Below are 26,749 nucleotides of genomic sequence, written 5' to 3'. Positions count from 1 at the left end.
ACACACTCACACACATATACGCAAAATAAAATCACATAAAATGCAACGAAATCAGTTGCATGAATTCAGCAACAACAACAACATCAAGAACAAGTGCAACAAAAACAAGCAGGGATACATAAAATATTCAAACTAACTAAAAGCAAGGCAATTTCATAAGAAAATTCTTGAAAATCCAAATCACAACTCAAGTGCTGCTGCTGCTGCTGTTGCTGGTGCTGGCGGGCACATGACGCTAATGGAGCATCGCTTGGCCCAACCACCGCCACCACTTACCGCTTCACCACTGCTACACGGCACAATGCTTGCCAAACTGTGGCCTTGGATGCGGCAGGAGGCGTGCCACTGGCTGCATAAATCAAAGTAAGTTGCATTTGCTTTAGCTCGCTTCTCTTGCAGCTAACCAAAAAATTTTAATTAATTTTAAAGTTTTTTTCTTCTTTTTATTTTTTTTTATCCTTATATCCTGTGTTGCCAGGGCATTCAGCATAATATTTCAACATTTTTTATTATTAAATTTAATCAAACCAAATGAATTTAACTAATTTTAAGTATAAAGTATTGTAATTTATTTGAAATAATCTATATTTAATGTTTATATATTATTAAAATCATATATTAATAAAACTGATTCTTAATCACTTACTTACTCTGTAACTACAATAAAGTGCCAGCGTATTTTCCAGTCGGTACCTAACAAAGTGCGACTTTTCCTGTTCCATTTTCTTTTTTTTAGCTATTTCAAGTTTAAATCCCACACAAATGCATTGTGTATGCGAATTAAAAGAAAATATTCAAAGTTTAGAAGAAAAGACGCAAAACACACATTTCTATACGAAACATATTCACAACCTGTGTGTAGAAATATATTCATACATTTATATATATAGAAAGCGAGCATAGAATAGAAAGTTAAATATGCCACCGCTGAGCTGAGTTATTTTTAAAGGTGCCACATACAGCTGGAGACCGCCCAGCCGCCTCATTCAACCAAATCTAAAGACGAGAGCTGCTTGACATTTTAGTCGGAAATTGTCAGCGGTAGCTATGGCATTGTAGCGATATATAAATAGCTCAACAGAAAGCCGTTTATACTATGCAGTATTTGTTGCCGCCGTCAGCTGATGATTGACGAACGGACGACTTGCAAAATGTGGTTGTGGAGGAAAAAATTTAACAATTACTTAACTTTAACGTACCTTTAATAAAGGTAAATAGAATTTGTGTAAACTGATTTTAGCTGTGAGAGCTACAAAGTCTGAAATTTTCTTCAAGACCAAGCGGCTAAAAATTAATCCGAATTGAATGAAATTTTCATTTCACAGATCTTAAAACGTACACAAATCATCAAACAGTACTGGTGGTGAAAAAGCTGTCATAAAACAGCTGATAATTTGTGTCATCGAGAGCCCTGATCTAAGGCTAACCGTTAGACTGGTCTCGCATATGAGACCTTTGGCAGAAAGTAGCTGTCAAAAATGTTTTTAAATTAAAAGCTATAAAAGTGCGCAAACCAAAAAATCAATGCGACGAATCCCAGCTGTGACCAGCTACCAAGCCCCCATTTGTCCCCCCGGTCACTGCCTCCATGGCCACGCCCCTCGTTCGGCCGGTACATGACCAGCATCAATAAGTTTCGGGGCGTTCAAACTTTGGGACAAACAGCTGCTGCTGCTGCTGCTGCTGCTGCTGCTTCTGTGGTTATGGCTACTGTGAAAATGAGCAAGAAATTTATTTACACACACACAGAGAGAGTGAAGCATACACAAAGAGAATTTTAAGTTTTGCAGCGAGGGGTAAGCGGAGTTGGCTTGAACTGAGGACCAGTCGATAATCAGTGAAAATGGACTGGGGGTGGTATGGGAAAGGCAACGAAACCAAAATCGACTCGAGCAGTGCAAATTTGAGGTTAATGCACAAATAAATCTGCCACAAATTGAAAGACATCAAAAACTGACTGCGCACGTAGTCCTTCACTTCCTCTGTTCTTTCCTGGGGGAAAAAGCTATTCTTCAAAAATCTATATATATATATATATATATATCTTGTGTATACATATATAGAGAGAGTGCAAAAAAACAATGATAATTATTAACGCTCAACTGCGTCTCAATCAACAACATTTTATCTCGCACACTCAGGCATGAGCCTCAGACTGCGTTTCTCACTAACTTTTTTGGGCAGCACGTTGTTTATTTTCTGCTTATATACCCTGTAGTTGTTGGAAATGAGTGGAAGGCTTGTACCAAAGCAGGCACAATATAGGTAACAGACTTAAACTGAGAAGTAAGCAGTAAATATGGAGCATCTTCTGCCATTGAGCTACTCCTTCAAAATATACCAAAATAGTATTTTACTTCGAATATGCCAAACTCTTGCCAACAACACAAAACTGTTATTAATTTGGGGTTGTGCTAGATATCTTGATTAATATCGAATCCATTTGGAAATATGCTTTATTTTTTAAAACTAACCCAACTTGGAGCTGTGATATTTGACCAGTCGAGCACTTTTTGGCCTAAGTCATTGCTCGCTTGCTTATGCATTTTTTGTTCGGCTCCGAGTCGAGCGAAAACTGCGACAGACAGGAAACCGCTAGCTGATATCGTGCGCCTGCTAACTTCCGATTTCCGTTGCGAGCGCCGTGATTGAGCGACGCTTTATTTCCTGTCAAAACGGCAACTCTCAAGATAGGCGCCAGCAGCAGGAGCAGCAACAGCAAGGCCTACTGCTGGCCTGGCCAGGCACAGCTCATGATAAACTTATTAGGTATATACTCTTTGCTGCCTCCTCCCTCCATCTCTTTCTCTCACTCTCTCTCTCTCTGTCTTTCTGCCTCACTTTGGGATTTTAGCCTGCTCATTTGAGAGGGGGCGGTGGGTGATTTTGAGCAGGCTTGTTAGCAAAGCGTGTCGACTGCCTATTTCGAGTCGGTTAAAGTTTTGGGTGTCGCACAGTCAGTCGTTTTGCAAGTGGGAAGTGAAAGGGAGGGAGGAAGGGCTTTTGAGGGGTGGTTGCCTGTCGGCATCAATGTCAGTGATTTATCACAAGGCACAGGCACATAAATAAACACCGGCCCTGACACTCGGCGGTCTTTGGTAAAACCCAGCCATCGGAGTCGGAGTCGAATTCGGATTTGCTGCTTCTCATTTTTTTTTTTGTTTTTTTTTTTTTTTTTTTTTTTTGACAGTGTGCGTTGCTTCGATTTGGTTTACGCATCAATGGATTTATCCCCTGGCCGGGTAGACGACAACACACTGCGTATCTAACAGCCAAGCCCACATCTGCCCCTCCTCCCCAGGGTTTCCTTTTCATTTGACGCTTTGTGCACTTGACTTTGGCGTTGCTGCTGCGATTTGCTGCCTCTAACGACCCTCATTGTTTGACACTTGGCGTTGATTTTTTTCGGGGAAATATGTAACAACCAAGCCAGCCAGCCAGTCAGCCAGCCAGCCACGAAGCAAGCTTCATCTTATCTTGCCGGGATAATAGCAGCGGAGTTCTGTTGCGGCTGCTGATTTTTGGCTGGCGACATTATTTTCACTTTATTGAAAACTTGTAGCCGAAATTGATTTTCTGCGTCTCCTGACATCGCATTCCACGGCCCAGGGATTTGACATTTCCTTCACTGTTACCCGCTCGTCTTCTCGTTCATCCTCTGCCCCAAAGCTGAGCGTTGCTCTGTGTTCGAAATACGCTTTGTCAATGGCATTTGCACTTTATCACAAAGTATGTGATCCGCCTATAAATTTATCAATCATTTGAATGGATCCTATAACTATATCATTCATGAAAACTTTCAGGTTTTTTCTTATAAACCTAGTCCTTTACATCATAACGCTTAAGCTCAATGCTATGCAGTAAAACACGATATATTCTTGAACCCAACTTTGCTTATGTTTAGATTAACGTTATGTCAAAGAGTATTTCAGCTTCGTTGGCCAGCACAAAGAGTGTTCTCGTCTTGAGTTTCCTTTTTGTTCGTTTTGTTTTCTACCAAATTTATTTCGCATTTAGTTGAATACTTTTTGGCATTTGGCTTGAAAATTTCGCATACATTTATTTTAAAGACTGTAATTTCATTTTATTCTCATGCTAATGTCCTGGGAGGGTTTCTTGTGTCTCGCCCACACTTTTATCTCTCTCTCTCTCTTCTCTCTCTCACTTTCTCTCTCTCTAGTGAGAGTGACTTGCAGTTGTAATGGGGAACCTTTTGGGGTCCCTGACTTTGGTTTTTCGGTATTATTAAGTATTCATTTGTGCACATTCCGCTCTTAATGTGCGTGCTTCGCAATGAAGTGCAAATGCAATTTTTCATTTAAAAATCAATTGAAGATGTGAGTTTTTTTTTGAGTCCTGTGTCATTTACAAATATTCAGGTTTTAACATTTTGACATATTATTGCCATGTTTTCAATTGATATCACCGAAAATAAACAAAGGCATCGAACACAAAAAATAAACTGTAATATTGCACAATTGAAAAGTTTAATATCAATAAATTAATATTCAATACAGGCATATGTATGTATGTATTTATTTGACTGTATGTGTATTTGCACAAGTTTGCTGTAAGAGCTGTCGCCATGCTTCTATTTTTCTTCTTTATTTTTGGTGTTTTGTGTTGTATTTTTTGCGGCACTGTTATCTCTTTTAGAATATTTTATATTGAAATTTCGTTATGCTGGACGCAGGGAGTTCTGGAACAATAAAAGCAATCAGTGCTTAAAAATCAAATTCAATTTGCGCATATTCAGCATATTCCGGACGCCGGACTTGTTCTTGTTGCTGCTGCTGTTGTTGTTATTGTTGTTGTTTGTTACGCTTTCGCTTTTGTTATTGCGGCAGCTCTCTTTTATTTTCATGCAATATTTTTAAAAATTTATAATAAAAATGTTGGAGAGATACTATGAATGCCAGCAAGGACAAAGCCGTAGTAAGCGAGAGGTGACACAGACAGACACACAGGGGGGATATATATATATATATATATATATATATATAGACTGAGAGTGAGAGAGGGAGAGAGAGCAAGGTTAACGTGGTGTGGAGCACTGGCAAATCATAAATATTCCTGAATCAACAGAATATGATGAAAATCCATAAATCATTGTGTGTGTCTGTGTGTGTGTGTGTGTGGTTGGGTTGCTGGGTACTTATTTTTTCGGGGCCGGCTGGCAAGTAGCGAAGGATTTCGCAAGGATTTGGAATGCAAATCAACTGTGTCAAAACTTTTCTACCAAGTGCGCAGCAGTTGCTGCTGTCAACGTCGACGTCGCAGTCGCCGCCGCTGTCGCTGTCGCAGCCGCTGTCGCCGTCACTCGGGCCGAGCAAACAAATAATGAAGACGAATGCAAACAGCAGACAGCAAAACACCAAGCAAACAGCAGTCGAGCAGTTACCCAACACTGAACGAGCAGTTAGTGTGGTAGGGTGAGTGTGTTAGTGGGGTTAGGAAGAGGAGGAGGAGGAGGAGGCTGAGAAAGTGTACAAATTTAAGCAAACAATGGACCGAAGCGGAGCAATGAGCTAAGCCGCCAAGAGCCGAAGGAACTCTGCGAGCAGAGCAGCAGAGCTGCGCTCAGAGTTTTCCTCGAATGCACAGCACAAAAAAGCGAAGATGAAAAAGAAGAACACAAGTGAAAATAAGTTGCACTCAAGAAGCGCTCGACTTGGAGATACCTTTATTAAGTCGAAGCCATTCTGCTAAATAACACCATTCGATAGTAATCTGGATAGCTTGATTAACTACCTTTTCCTTACACTGAATTTTATTTACAACTGTTAACATTTCGGTAAATTATAAGACACAATACGATACTAAATGATTGAGATTAGTTGTGTTAATGGATATATTTCTCAGTTTCCCCACTCAGAATGTAACATACCCCATTTTATAATTAATGCAAATAGTGTTAACAGAAAACGCCTTTTGTTGTGTTTAATGAGATAATTTCATTCGCAACAATCTAATGGAAAATTATTTTAGCGATTTTCATAATGCTACTCGGCATCTCTTCACTTCCGGAAACTTTTCTCTCATTTTCCCTCAATTTCGAAATGGCTTAAAACAATGGGAAAAACGCTAGTGGAATTCACAACAGACTCATCTTCTAGATGCAATGCCGAAATTAAAACTTTAATTTAAATGTAGCAGAGAGGATGAGGAATAAATGTCAAGGGGATGTAGAAGGAGAAGGAGCAGGGGAACGAGCCGAGCAAATTGCGTTTATTGCGAGCGCAAATTTGCAATGGAATGTTATTGTGTGCTACGTTTTCGTTGGGTTGTTCGCCAATCCTGACCATGTTGGCCAAGCGTAAAATTAAACGATTGCAGTCCGATTGCAAAAGTAGCTGAAATCAGTGCCAGCATGTAGCTGCATGTTGTAGCCAGGTTAACTGAAAATTAGTTTGTTTTCAATTAACCTGCGGCTTCATAATAATGATGTATGCACATTAAAGCCAGACCAGACGCGGATGCTGCATCGGGAATTTTGAGCACGTAATGGACCAAGAAATAAATTCAAGAAAATTTATGCCGCTGCGCAGCTGATGAAAGGCGAATTTGGTGCGAACAGCCGGAATTGGCCAGGCGATACACAATTTAGAGGCAGAAGCAGAAAGATACTACACTCACAAAAATAATATAGAAATATTAATTAGAAAAATCATAGACCAGAGAATCATATTCATATTGAACTCATCTTGTGAGCCCAAAAGTTTCAGTAATTGTGAAAAAAGTTAAGAAAAACAGTTGACCTGTTTTTCAAAACAAGAACTTGATTACACGCCGTAAGACAGTTAGTTGCTATATGCAGCAGTTCATAAGCAATCATAAGATAAAACTAAACCAAATCGAATTGATAAATTCATTTTAAAATATATACTGGAATGCTATAAACTACTTTTAAAGCAAAAAAAAAAAACAAGTGTTGTTTATTTGATTCAAGAACTTTTGTTTTCATTTATGCAACATTAACCTTAGAATATGCAAGAATAAATTGTAATTGAAATTACGGCACAAACCATGAATTTAGAACAGTGTTTTTCGCTGTGCGCGTATTTTGTGCTGCGAGAAACTTGTCGCCATAAAACTTGAAATTGAAAAACTTTTACTTTAAATTTCAAATATGTACTATGTATGTATATAAATATATATAGATATATACAAATAACTTGCGCTCAATTCAGACTGAAGCAAAGGCAAGAGCGCAATTCTTAGGCAAATGCCAAGGCAAGTTGAAACACTTTCGCCTGATTACAAACGCGTAAATGATGCGTGCCTAATGCGAATCGAGGCCAATACAAAAGGCAAGAAGTGAACGTGAGGAGAGTGGGGAGAGGACGCAAACTAACCACAAGCGAGGCAACCAAAATTGACTTTCCAGCAGTACGCCACAGCATATCTTTTTCTTTTTCCTTTTCCTTATTCCTTATTCCTTTCCATATGTCGTGAGTTGTGCCTAAAAGTAGGCAACATGACAGAGCAATGACAAGCACAAGATGCCAGCCAGACATTTTTTAATAAAACAAGAAGGCAGCACAACACTCCAGAGTGTCGATTACGAAATACCCTAGAGCAGACATATGTTTATTTTACTTAAATTGCTTACAAAAATGTACAACATTTTTTTTTGTACAAAAGTTAGTTTAGAAACAGAAACTAAACTGATGACTTTTATAGAGTAGCACTATATATATTATATTTATATATAATGCCATTTAAATATATATGTATATCACGTAAGCTATGCTCAAAGTTTTATTAATATAGTTTAAGTGGGCGCTTTTAGTAACTCTTATTTAGTTTTTAGACTCAAGTTTCCCAGTTTTGCGCACGGAGTGTCTAATTATAATTACATTTTACAAGCGGCAATTTTCCAAATGAGTCACAAGATTGTTTTTTTTTTCTTCTTTAATACAAAATACAAATTGAAATATATGCTTGTATCACGACTCAGCCTCAATATACCCTGTCTTTGTTGCTCAACTCAAGCTTGTAACGAGCATAGAAAAATATACGTAGAAAAATGTTGCGTCAGGCAAACGTTTAACATATGCCATGGCAGAGCAATAGAAAGGGAAAGAATGAGATATAGACTGCGACTAAGGGAGAGCGTAAGAAGCTCAACGGAGATGGGGTACAAAGGAAGGGGGCGGGGTGAGTGGGGGAAACGGTAGTCATATGGATATGAAGCATAGACGAGCTTCGGTGGCTGGTGGCATCATATTAAACGCGCCAGAGAGATAAACACAGACAGTACTAAATTAATTCTGCTCAATTTGCATTAAAATATATGTATGTATGCAAGTCTGTGTGAGTAGGTTGAGTATATATATATTTATATATATATATATATGTGTGTATGTGTGTGTCTAGAGTCTGAGGCTGTGAGCTAACTGAGTGACAGAACAGAGAAGTATTATGTGTGTGGGTGTGTGTGATTTAGTTGTGTGTTTCAGTGAGTATTTTAGTTACATTTCCGTGGGTGGTTGATTTGAGTGTGTGTGCGTGTGTGTGTGTGTGTGTGTGGCGGTTTGCTTCTGTGTTGGTTGATTTAATTTAAAAGCCTCAGGCAATGGTGAAAGCGAAAGAAAATTGAAGTTCAAGACAAATGTTCTGGTTCTCTTTCTCTCACTCTCTCTCTCTCTCTCTATCTCTATCTCTCGCAACCTGAAACACTCTCTCTCTTTAAGCTCCGCGTAAAAGTTTTGAGCAGACTGCATAATAATATTACACCTGAGCGGTATTTTTATATTGGTTTCCTTTTGAGGTCAGCAGCGAGCTGGCTTTCCTTTTTTGGCAGCTGCCACAGCCACGCCTATACCGCAAAAAAAGGCACGTGTCTCGGCCAAAAGGGAAAACAATAAACGTTAAATGTAAACACAGGTCTTTCCTTCATTTTCATTTTTTTTAGAGTGAAAACAAAACATAAGCATAACAATACCCAACAAAACTGGCAAAATGAAAGCGAATACCAAATATGAATATCAAAGAAGGTTCTTAAAATATACATATATATATATATATATATATATAAGTGTGTATATATGTATATTAAAACATAAGTATATATAAATATGCCACAAATATATGCCAGGCCAAGAAATTGCTGCACACACTTTATGAAATGCTAAGGCAGTCATAAAGTAGGGGTGCAGGGGCACAAGGGGCCTGTGAATTTGTGGCCGGAGTGGATTTGCTTACTCGTTTCACATCAATACCCATTCCGCCCACCCTGACAGCATTTATCTGCTCAGCCTCCGCTCCGGTTATTGTCTTTTACATCATCGCTTTACTTAGCATAAGTACACGCAAAAACCAACAACGAGCAACAACAAATTGCCGCTGTTTGGCCCCCGCCCTCCACCCAACACTCCTTCACAGCCCTTGGTTTTTTGGTGGCATTCCGTGCGCCGCGTGGGGCTGACACCGCCGGCAGCTACAACAGAAACACTGAGCATAAAAAGAAGGTATCTGTGATCACATTCTTAACCTTTTTGAATATGTTTAAGCTTCGTGGAAAATAATTTATCAAAGTACGTTTAATAAAGCTTAAGGTTTAAGCCAAAATGTACTTAATTTAAGCGAAAAATTACATTTTTAAAAGCCAATTAGCGGCACTGAAAGGAGAGAAAAAAACAGCTGCCAAAGTGAATTATGCTCAAGTCTCTGCCATTTATAAGCTTTGACTAAAGATAAGTATTTGCTGTTTAATTCTACAGCCTTTCATATATTTAAAAAAAAATTGTAGACGCTTTTCAAGAATTATTTGATGTATCTGAAATTTGTAGTACTTTGCTGAAAATAATGTATTAAAATATTATTTCATTTAACTTTTGTGTCAACGCTTTTTTGCTGTGTATGGCTTCACGGCATGGCTGGGCAAAACAACAACCAGCTGAACGCCTTTGCCCATTGTTAACATTTATTTTTATTTTATGCACTCACAACATCGCCCCCCGGCACCCCCTGCACTCCACCCCCCTGCAGCCATAACTATACACTGCGCGCCTTGAGCTTCAAATAAGTATGCACAGCACGGGGCGGGTAGCTCCAGCTTCAGCTCCAGTTCCTGTTCCTGCTCCATCCACAGCCACAATTCCAGTACTCGCAGATCCACTGCCTCCGAACCATAGCTGCTGCTGGTTAATATTATTGACTGCTGTTGGGTATTGTGGATGGTGCTTTGTTGTTGTTGTTGTTGCTGTGGTGCGTGGGCGCGTGCCAAAGCCAATATTTAGCTAATGGTCTTCATATTTTAAATATTGGCGCGCTGCGTGCAATACCCAAAATGGCAAGAAGATAGGGAGGGAGGGGGGTGGGGAGGGGAGGGGAGTAGCCGGAGTAGCTTTGTAGACAGCCAGGATGAACGTGTGAATTGCAGAGCTCAGTTAAAGCAACTGTTTCTGGGGCTGTGCGTGCAAAATGTTTAAATTAAACTGCAAACACACAGCACTCAGCACACACACACACACACACACACACAGCACACACACACACATAGCACACACACAGCACACACACATAGCACACACACTCAGCACACACACAGCACACACTCGCTTAAATGCAATTTCATTTGTGGCCATAAATTGAGAGAGAATTTCGCCCTTTCTCGCTCGCTCACTGCTCCCATTTCCATTTATTTCTACTCGCTTCTTTTATTTTTCGCTATTTATTTGCAAATGTCACGAGTGCGATGTTTTACTAGAATTGTCCTGGATTGTAGGCGTGTCCGGCTGTTGGCGCTAGCATGGTGCAACGATACAGATAAAAGTATTTGTTGTCGTTATTTTTACAATCCAAATTTTTTATATAATGGGAAAAGGTATATATGTGGTACGTGGAGTGTGTAATTTGCCTGTGTGTGGTGGAATAAATAATTTATTTTTTTTACCAATTGGCATAGGATTTCTGCTTTTATTTTTATACATATACATCCGGCATTAAAATGACTGACAACTGATGATTGACATATTTGATTCTGGCTCATAATCAACAAAAACTTCACTGCAGCAGCGGTTGAATTTCTTTTCATGATTGCGACATTGGAGCATAAGTGGCAAATGTATAACAAGATTTCTCCACAAAATTGCTGGCCTTTGGTATAATTAAGCAGGCAATCTAAGAGCAAGCCATAAAGCAACAAGGATTGCACACAAGTCCACAAGCCGAAAATACAATTCATAGCCACAAGTTGCACAAGTGCACTGAGTGCGAAAATCTTTGCCGAGCAAACAACAATAAAGCACACACATTTCTGGCACACTGCACTCCAAATAAAGCATAAAAACGTGCTGAAACCGCACTAAAATAAACACACCCACTGGAGAATGGTTATAAGCATATGACAATTTCAATAGTTGCACAAAAACGCAGTTCTCTCGTGAACGGTATGCGGTACACGTGAATGGGAGAAAACTTGCACACACACACTCACACACACACACACAACACACACACACACACACTCATGATAAAGCAACAAAGATGAAAAGTAGCGTCGACGGACAAGTAAAGTTATATTGATGTCAAACATGCGCCAGAAAAAACACATATATGACTAAAAAATGGCTACACACAAAAAAAAAACTCGAAACAAAAACAAAAACAAAACCAAAATAAACAAAACAAAAGCCGGAGCCAAGCGAGCGTCGCTTTTGTTACCCAAGTGAACACAAAAGCCGCACACCCAAAATAACTGGAACAGCAGCAGTCGCTCAAAAAAAAAAAACTCGAGAGTGGGTTGAGGGGGGAGGGACTGCTGCTGCTGCTGCTGCTGCTGCTTTAGCTATCGAGGCCGAAGCAAAGCAAACGATTTTCAAACTGCGGCGCGTATACGTAATCTGCCATGAGCCAAATATGCGAAGCGCAACAATAACGGTTAAGGGCGGTGTAGGCGTGGCAGCTGGGACCCATTTTTTATTTTGATACTTTACTCTGTGTTGTTTGTGTTTTTATTATTTGTGCTGTGATGAAGCACCCGAAAATTGAGGACACATACGCGGTACAACAATGTGTGCACTATAAAAAACAAAACAAGTTGAAATGCATTAGTGAAGCGTGTGAAACTAAGACGAGATACCCTGTACATAGATCCTATAATCGAAAGCATTTGAGGCTTGTAGAATTTTAAGATTTTTATCCAAATATGGACAAATAAAAACCGTAAGAATTCTTGGAATTTATTTTAAATGTTTCTTATTTATTTGTTTATTATTTTTTAGAAAATACGAAAGCAAATTTGATTAGATCACTTTAAACAATATATTTTAAATATTTGAAATCCTTTTGAATGACAGACGCCTATTATAATAAATAATCACGAAGTAACATTATCACACTGTGCATACAAAGATATTCAATACACAAAACAAAAGTGATATTACTCATAACTTAGCTGTGCCTTAGCTGAAATAGCTCAACTTAAAGTTACATTCATTAGATAATTTCGCAAAAAATAACTAAATAAAAAAAAAATTGGCATATTGTAAATAAATTGAGTGCATCGCGCTTCACAGCCCTATTATGCCCTCTTTACATTCAATTTGGCATAGTTACAGGGCATAGAAAATCTCACAGAAAATAAAGGAGCACAACAAATGCCGCCGCTAAATGATTTGCCAATGGATGATGGCGCTAAGTGTGCGCCTGCAGCTATGCAATGTTTCTTGGAGCCTGCTTTTTCGCCTTTTTTTCCCTGGTTTTTGTTGCTGTATCGTTTGCTTCTAGGCCGCCTAATTGCTAACGCCGTCAAGACACAAAACTCACACACATATGCATATGCCAGGTTGTGCATATATTTTAATTTGTTTACTTTTTGGCATTGTTGTAAGGTGCCTGGCACCGTTTTCTGGAGGCAACTGGAGGCGTTACAGTGCCTCTCGCATTGTTGCGGCAGCTAAACTGAACTGAACTGAACTGAACTGAAATGAACTGAACTGCGCTGAGCTTTGCCTAAAACTAAATACACTTTTACGTGACTTGGGGACATCAACATATGATTTTGATGGCAGCCATCGCCACGTGCTCATTAATGCGCCACAGGGGAGCGCAGTATACGATTGAGAGCTGGGTGTAGGGCTTGTTGTTGTTGTTGTTGTCGTTGTTTGTTGCCGTTGCTGTTACCACATGTGTGTGCAGTTGCTGCCACAATCTAAATATACGTGTCTACGTGCTCCTATATATGTGTGTTTAGTCTATAGATTAGTCTCTAAGCTATCCGGTTACGTCTTAGTTTGGGTGTTGGTTTGGATTTTTGGTCTTAATATACACTGTCGCCCCCAAGGGAAATAGAGTAGATGGAATGGTCTTCGTATAGCAGCAATTTTCTTATTAAAGCTAGCTGATTGAGTAATATCGTATGCAAGTTTTATGTAACCATCCTTGAGGAAAATGGGAAAAATGGTTTGATGTATTGGTATTGAAAACCGCAGCAGTTTTTGCTAAAATTGCTGGCTTTGAAGGTGCATTGAAATTCTCGTGTGAAAGTTTCTGACATGAAATTTCATAGAAAATCCGAATAAAAATTAAATGTGTGAACATTTAAAGAGAAAATATCTAAAATGTATTTATCATATGCCTATCTGATAGACTTATAAACACTCTTTTGTTTTTTCTGTCCATTACATAAGTCATATACTAAGAGAACTGACAACACAGCAAACTGAACTTGATGGCAGAACGTTGTCCCTGGGCTAATTTCCATCTTTTGCTTATGAAGTGCACAAAGCTTGCGCCAGAGTTCGCCTGTGGAAAACAAATTTCCTGCCTACACATTGACACTGATTTCATTTCATTCAATGTGCTGGCAGACTTCACATTTCAATGGCAGCATACGAGATGCATAAAAGATGCCAAACAGCCAGCGAACGGAAAATCGGAAAATGCAGGGCCAAATGTGAGGCAATGCAAAACGCGGCATTTAACACATTTTGTGAAGGAAAGAATGAAAGCGTGCACAACAACAACGACAACAACAAGAAGGACAACAAAACGCGAACAGGTGAAAGACACCAACAAGCACACAAACGGGAATCCAACCCCTTAATAACCCCATCCCCCATCTCTCTTCTCTATATATATACAGTGGGGTAGTCAAGCCACACTATGGTCCTATAAAATGCTTACAAAATGTTGTTTTATATGAACTGTGCTTTTGTAGATGTATACATATATGTATGTGTGTGTGTGTGTGTGTGTGTGTGTGTGCGTATAGCGTGCATTTTACATGTGGCGCACGTGTGCAGCAACAAGAGCAGTAAGAGCAGTAACAACAAACATAGCCTGAAGCAACAGAGCCGGGAAGAGCTGGGAAAAAAGCATAAATCGCTTCACATGCGCAAACAAACTGTGTCCCTCCCCCCTCCACACACACACACACACTACACCTTCTCCTCCACTCGCTCTGTGTGTGTGTCAGCACTCATTAGGATTAATTTTCCGGTTGCAGCATAAACTGAAGCTTACAGCGCAGACAGACACAAGAGAATGCAAAGAAAGACAGAGACTGAGAGATGAACAGTGTGTGTGTGTGTGTGTGTGTGAGAGAGAGAGAGAGAGAGAGTTATATATGCGCTGAGTGTAACAGGCAGTAAGTCCGTCAGTGCATCAGTCGTGTCCGGCGAGCCTTCAGATGTAATAAAAACGGGCAAGATACATAATCCTTAAGTTGTTGAAGTTCCGATACCCTAAAACACAGATATAAAAAGTGGAACTCTTCGTCAAAGAGATTCGATATATAATAGTCAAATATATTAGATATATAGTTATATTTTAATCCACATTGTATCTAACAAAATGAAAAGTTGTTGAACAAAGAAGATCTTATGGGAGATATTTGGCAAACTAATCGATGGTTAATCAAATACTAAAACGTTGCAAGCAATTATCGAAAAGATTATAGCTTAATTTTTTAAAAACAAGTTGGAATTTATCTTACAGACATAAATGATGAATTTAATATTTATTAATAACTTTTCCTTCAGCTTCAGTTTCCTTCAATTATGAGTTTCATAAGTGCAAGAACTAAATCACTTTCTGTACAGCAAATATATATGTTTTATGAATGTGTCACACAATTTATGACTTCATAATAGCACCCTCTACAGTGCGTAGGGTATACTGTAATGCAAAGTTGCACACCCCGCTGGCCCCCTTTTTTTTTACGAAGCAACCGCTCTCCTTTGTTATTGAAGGGGTGAAAAAGAAATAGTTAAACTGCATAAAATTTAATCAAGAAACGTTGAATGTCAGCCTGTTGGCCCTGCCTGGTTACGACTGCAGTCTACGGCTCTACCCACTGCAGAAGAGCACACACACACACCCACACACAGAGACATAAGAACACATTTCAATATACACGCACAGGAAGCGAGGCACGTAAGGGAGCAAAATGACATTTTATCATCAAAGGTGGGGCGACAAGCGACGGCGGCGGCACCGGCAATAAAATGAATGAGCAACCGAAACGCAGGACGAGCCGCAAGGACGAAACGAAAAACGATATGAGGAGCATTTTGTGTGCACTGAAGGATAACCTACATTTTACTTTTCATTTTTAGTTCGCCACTTTATGCACGTCTGCATGTGCCACGAGTGTAGCACTCTGTGTGTGTGTGTGTGTGTCTGCGTGTGTGTGTATTAGTGTGTGTGTATGTTACATTGCAATGACAAAGCAAAACTTTCCAATTAACTTTGATTAAAAAGTTTCCACTATCGCCATACAATGTAAACATGAGAAATTTGTTTGAATCCAACTAGCCCATATACTATTCCTCTCCCTCTCTTTCTCTCCTTCTCTCTTTCTCTGACTCTCCCTCTCTCTCGCCCGTTCTCCCACTGGGCAATCAGTGGGCGTGTCCCAATGAACGTATCTGTGTCTGTGGTCTTGCGGTCTTGGCCAGGTGAGCTGAACACATAAAATCAATTTGCAATAAAATCAGTAAGTTGTATTTGTTCAGCACAAACAGACTGAAACGTGGCTTGCACAACCTAAGGGACAGGTAGATGTGGTATGTGGGAGGAGGGAGAGAGACCTACAATGTTAACATAGAGTTTGATCAAAATTCTGGCGCCAGCTTAAATAGGTAACTGCCTCGCAGGCAGGCAACTACACTTCAGAGTCTCTCACTCACTGTCAGCTCGGGGCCGAATTACGTTAATAAATCAGCAAATAAATGAAATGAAGAAATGAATGCATAAATGCATTACAAATACACTCATTGACAGCCGCGCACACTGATGCGGAATGCAACCACAGCCGTGAGTGTTGCTATATTCGAACAACAACAAGAACAACCACAGTGACTGCAATTGGCAACTATTTGTGTGTGTGTGTTTGTGTGTGTGTTTATGTATAAGCTTTACAATGAAAAAATGAACAATATTTGTTTTCATTTCATTCGGTTAAAATGTTGGGTTTATTTCCACACAATGAAATGCTAGAAGCGACACTTTGTTGTCATCTATTTGCTGGGGGGATATGGCGAGGAGTCTCCATTGATTGCCCCAATTGATTCAGTACATTTTATTTTATCACTGCTCGTAACGATTCCATTCGCATTACCAACCAATAAACAATGCGAATCGATCCGCCAAGCGTGACATTTACCTGTGCTCAAATTTCTATTACGATTACATTCTCCAGTTGAGTGCATTTTGTGTTACTTTCATTCTTCGCGCAGAAACAGTCGACATAAGTCGACTTCAGATATTTTGAATGAGTCATTACACAGATTAATATTTATGGATGTCAATGTTATTGCAATGACTTTGCTTTTATCATTAAAACGAAACAATCTATTTGGGATAGTGTTTATATATTTGAAAGATTTGCTGAGCAACGACTAATTTCATAAATGCAACTTTTATTTTATATGAATTAGATATGACTCAAATTATAAATTAAAAATATTTACATAAGCAAGCAATTCACATTAATCACAACGATTTAAATAAGTTGATTCCGGCCGGATAAACAGTGACTAAGAACAGCTGATGTAATAATAAATATATGTTCTTATATATGTGATAACAATTATAATTAAATTATAAATTTTATAAAAGGGAAAAGCTCAAGCCTGTCATGTCATGTCACATTGATTAATTTGTTGATCGCATGTAACATGAACTACGTGTTTTGTATGCTGTACCAAAAAAGCAGAAACATTGAACAATCGCTCATCTGGAATTCCGTTTCCGATACCAATTCGTATTCGTATTCGTATTCGCATTCGCATTGCAATTGCAAATTGCAAATTTCTATTGATATTCTCCACTGCTCGTTGCAGCATTCAATATACCACAAATGGCACATCCATTACAGATGCAGCTGCATTGCAATATACAAATTTGCAACAGCAATCCACAATTTGCTTATAAGCAACAACAACAACAACAACAAAAGCAGCAACAGTTACACGCTGCATGCTGCGTCCGCCCAGCGCCCAGTTTATCGCCGCCCATTTGGTGCACAAACAAATTGGGCAACTGTTTTGTTTGTGTCCGTTTCTGTCTGATTTAGCCCGCACATGACAAAAATGTTGCACAATGGCACAAAAAATCTGTTAGCTGTCAATATGTGCACAGTTGGACCATTTTACCAACGTGCAACCTTTTGCAAGACGATGGTACGGGTGCTGGTAGCAGGAGGGGGAGGGGCAGGACAGAAGCAGAGTGTAGGTTATATGGTAACAACAGCTGCAAACTGTGGCCAAAGCACGAGGTCCAACAGAGTCACAACCACAGCTTGCGTTAGTGTTGCAGCAGCCCAAGGGAACCACACGAACACACGCTCGCCACACACGTACAGAGAGAAAAAGAGACTCACACTCACATATAACACATACACTCAAACACATTAAGTTCTTATTTTAATTACTTAAATTCCTGGATTCTAATATTGACAGTAGATGTTATAAAGAATAAGCAGAAAGAAGAATTCAAGTACAAATATTACAGAACATTTTAATAAGAACTTTATATTAATTCTTAATCGGCTATTCTGTAACTTATCGCATTGTTTTTCTCTAAGTGCACACAAACTCACACTTGCAGAGAGAGAGAGAGAGAGAGAGAGAGATATGCATTCTAAGTGCTCGCTGTTTGTTTGTATAGCGAATCAATCGTTTTGAATGATTGATACAAATGTTTGATATACATTTGCCAGCTGGCAACATAACGCATACTGAACACACAACTAACACATATACACGCGCACACACACACACATATATGCATACTTGTGCAGCGTGTGATACTCGAATAAAATCAATCGATCGCCAGAGGCCAAATTTTCAACACAAAAAAAAAGTTCCACATACGCCCCATGTTCTGAGATTTGCGCGCGTGACAAATTTTAACGCTCTGGCGCGCAAGCCAAATTTGTTGCCAACGGCATCGGCAGCAAGCTGAAGCAGCACTGGCTTTACCTAATAATCTGCAGTATTAAACAAAAAACGTTGCAAGAAAGTCTGCTCTAGCCAGAGAGTGTTTGACTACGAGATACTCTGGAGATACAAAGTCTTTGACGTGATTTGTTTAGCAGTTGTTATTAAGATAAAAGGCAAACTCTAAAATAAAACAAAAAGCTGCCTTATATAGATACATTTTTTGATTGTAGATAGCATTTTTAAACTTGTGATCTTTGATTTTTCTCTAAGCACTATTTATGTGCCCAGCATTGAGCTACGTTTTTGTATCTCAAAAAAGACTATTTTATTTTACTTTATTTTCTTTCCTAAAACTCTCAACAAAAGTAACGTTCACCTGGGTCTAGCATTTCAAGGCTTTCTAACACCCATATATCTGTCCTCAATATCTAATGGCCACAGGGTATAGAAAACCATAAAAACCCGCATATTTTGAAATACGTTTGGCTTCCACGTAATGTTAACATTTCTTTTTTTATGCAAGACACCACAGCTGCTGCATAACGAAAGGGTCTTAAAGCTACTTAAAGCCCCGGGAACACATTAAAAGTTTAGGGGCCGCTGCTTTCTTGTGGTTTCCTTGTCTGATTTAGTTAAAAAAAAATCATGGCGCTACTTGCTTAAAATGAAAAAGCCCGACGCACTTTTACTTTTATTTGTACTTGAGTTTCTTCTTATTTCTTGTGCCCTTTTTTTTTGGGGTCTTAATAAATAATTTGGCAAGCATAAATTTATGCTTCAATAAACCAGGTCACAGCCGAAGTCTAGAAGGCAGGTGTATCGGGGTGAGGGCATAAAAAAGAATTTCACTTCAGCACCAAAACGGAAATAATCAAGTTTGCACACCGCTGAAAGCCACACGAAAAACTCCAAATGTCCAAGACGCATTTCGGAAAGTATTTTACACTTCTGCTTCTTCTTTCTTTCATTCATCTTTATTTCAGCTCAAATTTTGGCCCACTTTCAACTTGAGAAGAAGAGTGGCACAGTCCAAGAAAAGAGCACGTGGCACAACGAATGTTAACTTAACTTTGCTTGGGTACTTTCAGTTCCAATGCTTTCTTTATTTTCCATACTCTGTTTTTTTGCAGGTGCATATTTTACTTAAGGAAAGCATATTTATCTGAGTTGTTAAATTTAACATAAAGAGTCTAGTGAAAATTTCACTACACAAACAAATATGATGCTAACAATCTGATTAAATAATTCTATAAATACTGTCCTCTTTTATTAACTGAATACAGTGTATCTTGTTTTCTTGTACACCCTTGATCTTTAAGCTGTTTGTGCACTTTCTTTCTGATTTTCTCGTATTCCTTTTTCAATATTAATTTGTCAATTGAAGTTTATGGCTTCATTTAATTTAAGCTGAGTAGAAAATTGTATTTGTTGAGTTATTCAGTATTTCTCTTGGTATTGTTGGGAGAGTTGGCCATATGTATATGTAAGTACGAGTGTATGCATGTCTTTACGTATGGCTGTAAACTGCTGACCTAATTTTATAGTCAGAAATACGTTCAGTCTAAAGTTGTTTGTTTGTTTTCTTGGTGGATTTTTCTTGTGAAGATAATAATATTTAAAGTTCGGATTAAAATACTCCGTATAACCGGCATAGTGGGTAACTCCCAATAGATCGCATCCCGCTCGAGCTTTATATTTACCGCAGCAGCCGTCTGAGTTGTTTCCTAGTTTATGTTATATATTTTTCTGTTCGTAAGTTGCCTGCAGATAAACTGTGGAGTGAATGCAACTAGCTCCCTGACTCGCTGTCTATCTATTTCTCTCTCTCTCTCTCTCTCCCTGTATTCCCTTTTCACCCACCACATGCATGTGCTGCTGCTGCTATGTGTGTGTTAAAGCAATAAACAACGTGACTTATCACATTGCGTAAGTTGTGATTTAATTGGATTTATACACACGTACGTGCAGTGGGCTGACAACCAGCCTCGCCTTCAAATTTCATATTTCTGTTCGTTTTTATGGCAACTGCAGTCATACACACACACACACACACACACACCCTCTAACCCCTCCCCTAAGCTGGCAATCGCTATCGCAGTCGCCAATCGGCATCGGCATCGCCATCGCAATCGCTATCGATTGTGGTTGCGCAAAGTTTTTAATTATGTTTGCGGTTAGCAATTCGATTTTCCTTACATGGCCACGAGACAGGTGGAAAAGTTATTGCCACTTCAATATTTTATTCGTTTGACAGGCATGGGGACATGTGTATCGAATACGTTTTGTTTTTCATTCAAGGAAATTGAGTTTGTGGATTAAACAAAGCAAAACGTTTAAGAGAGCAATTTATAATTATAAATGTTTTTCTAAAGCTACTTAAGACTTCATTTTGAAGCCTTAATACACAAGATAGATCAAAACAGTGATTGATAATATTTATGGCAAACATTTATTAATATTTTTTATTTATTAATATTACTAATTTATAAATAAGCATTACGATTCTTTTATTATGCATTTAAGTGATTCAACACATTAATGAAAATAAAACGCTTCTGCAATCGTTCCCATTATTGATTATTATCGAGAGTTGTTCTCTTTTTCAATCGTTTTCCGCATTGATTATTGTTGTTAGTTATACTATTTTTTCAAGCTATTAAGAGCAATTATTGTCATTCGATATTTGTTCACAATAACAACACTTCTAGATGATATTATTATTATTTTTTTTTTGGCTTCGCAACTCAAAGTCAATAGTTTTTTGCAGAGTTGTTTGTTTGTTTGCCCGGCTTGTGCCGGGCATTAAAATATTATATGTTAATATGGTAACTATTAAGCAGCGGTCACGCTTATAAGCTGTCGGCAAATGGGCAAATATTGAAAGCATACAGCATACATACATCAAACAGCATACAGCAAATAGCATGATGTATAAAAAGCTGCTACTGCTGATGCTGCTGTTTCTGTTGTTGCTGCTCTCGTGCGGTGGCAAATCAAATGCGTGCCAACATGGCGTATGCGTAATTATAATTATGTAATGCAAACAGCGCAAAGCGCACAAGCACTCACACACACACACACACACACACACACAGAATCTCACACGGTGTCGCGCTCATAGACAGACAAGCGATATATATATATATATATATATATATATACACACCCCCACATGTACATAAATAGACACAGGCATGCCATTTTAATTAGCATATAGAGCATCACGCATACGCCGCGTTTGGTCGGACTCAATTTCAGGCACTTGGCATTTGGACATGCCAGTTATAATTGTTCAACAGGCTTAAACAGACAAACGCAGAAGTGTGCGACATCAGTGGGAGTAGCAGTGGAGCAGCGAGGCAGCGGGGCAGAGGTATGCTTGGATAATGATAAAGTGGGATAGCACGACAGTTGCGCATTCAATTAACGCAGCAGCAGCAGAAGCAGCACAAATACATACCCAGAGAGTCACATACACATGCACATCAATACACACACACACACACACACACACACACACACACAAACAAATAACTAGGTTAACAGCTTCGTTTCTGCTCCCTAATCCGCGGTCTGCCACGTGCACATTTATCGAGTCGCCTCACACTTCTCTCTTCCCTCGCTCTCTCTCTTTCCCTCTCTCTCTCCCTGTATTCAACTCCCTGGCCTATCTCTGTCTCTTTTGGATATTCATTTTTCGGTCACCAAAAACATTTTGGCATAGTAAATTTTGTATCCTCGTTTTCCCTACCCCTCACTGTGTGTGTGTCTGTGGGTGTGTGAATACATAATTAGACTATTCACAGTTTAGAGCATTTAAATTAAATTATGATGGCAAAGTGTTGAAATATGCCCAATGTTTCGAGTAGTTCGCCTTTAGGATAGGGATTTGAAGGGAATGAGGTATTGTGTGGGTTGGTTTTTAGGCAGGGTGCTTTGATCATTGCGTGTGCCACTTAAAGTCATATTGAACTATGTTAATAGACAGCTGCTAATTATTACCTAATTATTATTTATGTGTGACACCGCTTAAAGTGGGCGAGTATTTGATTTTACAATGTGTGCGTGTGTGTGTGTGTAAAAACATCGTTGTATGAAATTATTGCGTTGTTTGACAGAGAGAATTAAAGTGGGCTTCAAAGTCATTTGGATTAAGAGCAAAGCGTACTTGCTTGGTTACAAGTTAATGTATAATAATCGATAATCTATAAGAAACACGCTTTAATTCATTTATAGACGATAAATCGATATTTGTAGATTTTTCTAGCATAAAAAAACATATAGAAATATCTTTAAAAGAATATCGAAATCTACTATTTATTACATTTAACTCAACATTTCAATCGATTCTCATAACTTGAGTTTTGCACAGCGACAATCAATAAGTTAATCGGATTTAGTCCCAAAGCTATGATTTGGAGATGATAGACTTTGCTGACACATGTGTGTCTTTAAGCAACATCAAATGGAATTGAAAACAACTAGAAACAACTGCGACTGACTAAAATGCTCGGGCGGAAGTCGACTCTCATAACTTTGCGCTGAAAGCCGCTCGGCTATTAACTTTAGTGCTTGGCGAGGGGCGCGAGGGGGAATGCGTCGGCTGGCAATTGCATGCAATAGTTGGGCAAAATGTTCAACGAGCTACAAAAACCCAACTGCAAATCGACTAAAATAAGAGCATCATATACCCAAAAAACGAAACGAAACCGAAAAGTTCCAACTGCTGGGGCCAAAAATATGAAAAGTTTTGCCGTCGAGTGGAGTTGGATTTGCCAATGGGGCGGTGGGTGGCATGTGGTGGGCGTTGCTGCCCTTTTTGTGATTAGCATAAAACTGCCAAAGTCTGTGCAGAGGCCATAAACATTCGTACAGTCAAGACACACATAGACGGACTGCCGGACCGGACGACGGAACGCTTTTTGGTTTTTAAATACACAAAAAAAAAAAATAAAAAATTTTGTTACGAGTGCAGTCAACAGCATTGGTAGAGAACCACCAAAACCGCAACCTGCTGCAAGTCCGCATATCCTCACCCCCAATTTCGTTGACCATACCTATGTCCAGTTAAGACCGATGCTCACAATGCGCCCAATGGGCCATTTTTGGCCATTGTGTCGACATTCGACCATGTTTGCATGTGTTGCGCACTTTTGCCATACGGCTTACCTTGCACAGCCGCATCCGCTCAGGCACACACATACTCACCAGCAAACACTCACACATACACACAGACACACACACTCGAATACTCGATTTGGGTGTGCAGTTTTTGTGGGCTTCGTATTTGGCAAGCTAAACGAGTTTAGTTGGCCAAACATTATCATAACTTGGTCGTTTGCAAGCCGCAATGGTGTAATCGTTTCATTTTTAAAACGTTTGGGCATTTTTACAACACACACACACAGATACACACATTCACATTCACAAAATGTCTGCCTTTCCGTTCATTATTTTGATGTCCGGTTTTGGGCATTTTGATACCCTTGCTGTGGATATCATAAATTTATTAAGCACTTCAGACACACATTCGCAATGGCATAGAGCATAAATTCGATGAAATGGCTGTCTACCTGTGACTATAAAAGTTAAGCTCTGATTTTTAGAGATGTTAGAAATTCAAATTTTAGATTCACTTAACATATCCAATGGCTTTCATGGAAACTATCTGGTGATGGAGATGAGCATTTTTCTTTCGATACATCGCAATAAAACTGTTGAAAACCAGATACCTTGTCAAAACAAATCTTATACATATTCCACAACTATCACAGGAATAGTTTTCTATTTTTAGAAGAAACTCGAAAGAGTATTAAATGTTCATCAACCCAAAATTAGCATTCCCATTTTTCCCCGAAATTTTCATGAGTGTCTGGTAAAAATTGTGCATACTATTTTTGCTGCATAATAATCGACTTTCGTTTTCGGCCCAAAAAGTGCCCTCAAAAGAATATTTAACTTTAGTCGTCAGCAATTTGAGTTGCAAATGATTCGTTTGGACTAACTCGAAACTAGTGACTGCAGTATGTGGGCGGCTCTGAGCAGATAGTGAATATCTGCAACAAAAAAAGAGAGTGGTGTTGGGGTCAGTTAAACCCTTTTTGCTATAGTTACGTATCACAAGCTGAGGCCATATATAATTAATAGAATGAAGCAAGGTGTAGGAACGAATAAAAACGCCTATTAATTATAGTTTTCTCAGCATACACGTTGGGTCGCAACAAAATCCCTGAAAATAATACACCACGGGGCATAAAAATGACTTCATTGCATATATATTTAATATATGTATATATGAACAGGGTATGTCTGTGTGTGTGTAGTTTTGTGCTTCCATTGAAATTAATTCAATGCGCTTAAATTTCACGTCTATTAGTCTCTCGAGTGCGACGCCACTTTCTAATTTCCATACCAAATATACAATTTTTTTTTTACATTGTTTCTGGTATGTTTTTGGCTGCCGCTGCTTTTCCTCCTGCTGCTGTTGCTGCTGCTGCTGCTGCTGTGTTTGTCGCGCCAGGCAATTAATTTTGAATTTTAATACCCCCAAAGTCACTGAGCGCAAACACACACACACACACACATACATATTTATATACATATATAAACACACAGCTGGCTAATTGTGGCACAGCAATGTGCAAGACATTTTATATGCTCGCTCATCGGTTGCTTAACAACGTATATATTACACTGCAAACAATCTGAGTTGCTTTTTGATATTTCTTATTAATTTTGAATTAAGAAACCCTGAATTTGTATTCTAGATGGATTTGACTTTGAATATTTTAATTTTCTTCTTTTTTTTGCTCAATGTTTAATATTTGTCAATTATAGGCTGCTTTGCATAGAAAATGTACTCAAGTAAAAGCTAAGCCAAACCACAAAGATGTATTCAATGAAGACATATTTTTCTAACTGTGTAACTGAGAGAAGTTAGAAATGGTAAGAACGGGCAGTTGAAATGAGAATGCGTTGCAAATCGAGACGACGACAACGACAACGACAATGATGACGTCGATGACCTTAGGTGAAAGTTTTTGTGACACAAAAACACACACACACTCATTAAAACAACATGAACTGGCAAACATACACCTTGCCACCGGAAGCGGAAACATCGCGAAAATGTCAAAGGCACAACGGCAGCAGCAGAGAAAAACCATTAGGGCAACAACAGTTACTGGGTCAAAGGCGAACAGCAGGTCAAAGGCAATAAGGACAAGTGACTGGCGGGCAACTGGCAGCCATTAGATACGCCAGCTCCTTCACGAGCTGTGTAAACACTGTTTAAAGTGTGACCCAATAAGACAAAACAATGCGCAAATTTAATCAACAATAAACGTAAAGCATGCAAAATAGACCAAAACAAACATAAACTTAAACAGAAGCTGAAACAGAAACAGAAACAGAAATAGAAACAACGAGCCAACGAGAAAGTTGTCTAGGGTGTCAGTTGAGGCCAGTTGTGGCAAGAGCTGAAGTGAAGTTCACGTAACAGCTCGAGACAATGAAAAGCCAGTAATTTATTGTGTGGCAGCGCTAATTGCAAAAATAAAACATGATTTATGGTCAGCACGATAAAAGTGGGCCGACTATGCGCCACCAGATGCCCAAAAACAACGCCAGATGCCAACTGGAGCTCAGGCTCAATAGGCACAGCAGGTCTTAGTGTGTATGTTAGAGTGTGTTAGTGTGTGAGTGTGTGAGTGTGTTAGTGTGTTAGTGTGTTGTGCGTTAGTGTGTTGTGTGTGGCAGGAATTAAGCTGTAACACATGATGTGCGAGCAGTGGCGTAAGTAACACTGTGAAACTTGGGGACTTCAGCTAACTTCTACAAGCACTTTATTATTAAAACATTTTATTATTGAAAATTAACTGGAATTTAGACACTTTGACTAATTTATTTATATAGTAAGCAAAACATAATGCTTTTTACAAGCCTACGCGACTCTGTTCGTGATTATATTAATCTAAGTTTTGTGTAGCAAGTCGACAATTTCAGCATCTCTTAGATTGCGCACATTTTATTTTTCCAGGAGCAGAATAAGCAAATACTTTCAACTTTTAGATATCCCATTTTCTATTGCTGCATCCTTTCAAGGATTGTCTTGTTTTTACTGCTTTTTTAGAAACAGAAAAACAGCATGCAAAAATTTCAAATACTTAGATTTAGTTTGCACTTCTTTACATATTCAGAATCACATTTCATTGACCCATATAAAACATGCCTGCATACGCCACTGTTCTAGTAGACAGTCAGGGAACTTCTTTGACTCTGCGATTAAATATAAGGCCAAACAAACAATGTTCAAAGTTCAGTTGATTCGTGTGCTAGAAGAAAAAATTTGGTTC

The 26,749-nt window shown here is 38.9% G+C and overlaps 1 protein-coding gene across 1 annotated transcript in view; it reads left to right on the top strand.

Annotated features, from left to right (window-relative positions):
• LOC6562942 (protein O-mannosyl-transferase TMTC2) overlaps positions 1 to 26,749 on the top strand; it is a 37,967-nt gene continuing 11,218 nt past the window's right edge. Inside the window, exon 1 of the mRNA XM_001988569.3 lies at positions 1 to 363. Coding sequence (XP_001988605.1) covers positions 230 to 363 — 134 coding nt within the window. The 5' untranslated portion in view covers positions 1 to 229. The remainder of the gene's footprint in view (positions 364 to 26,749) is intronic.

Source organism: Drosophila grimshawi, unplaced genomic scaffold (assembly GCF_018153295.1).
Source record: "Drosophila grimshawi isolate 15287-2541.00 unplaced genomic scaffold, ASM1815329v1 contig_1377, whole genome shotgun sequence".
Taxonomy (NCBI): Eukaryota; Metazoa; Arthropoda; class Insecta; order Diptera; family Drosophilidae; genus Drosophila; species Drosophila grimshawi.
The sequence above is the reverse complement of the archived record's forward strand: the minus strand, read 5'-3'. Positions and strand labels throughout refer to the sequence as shown.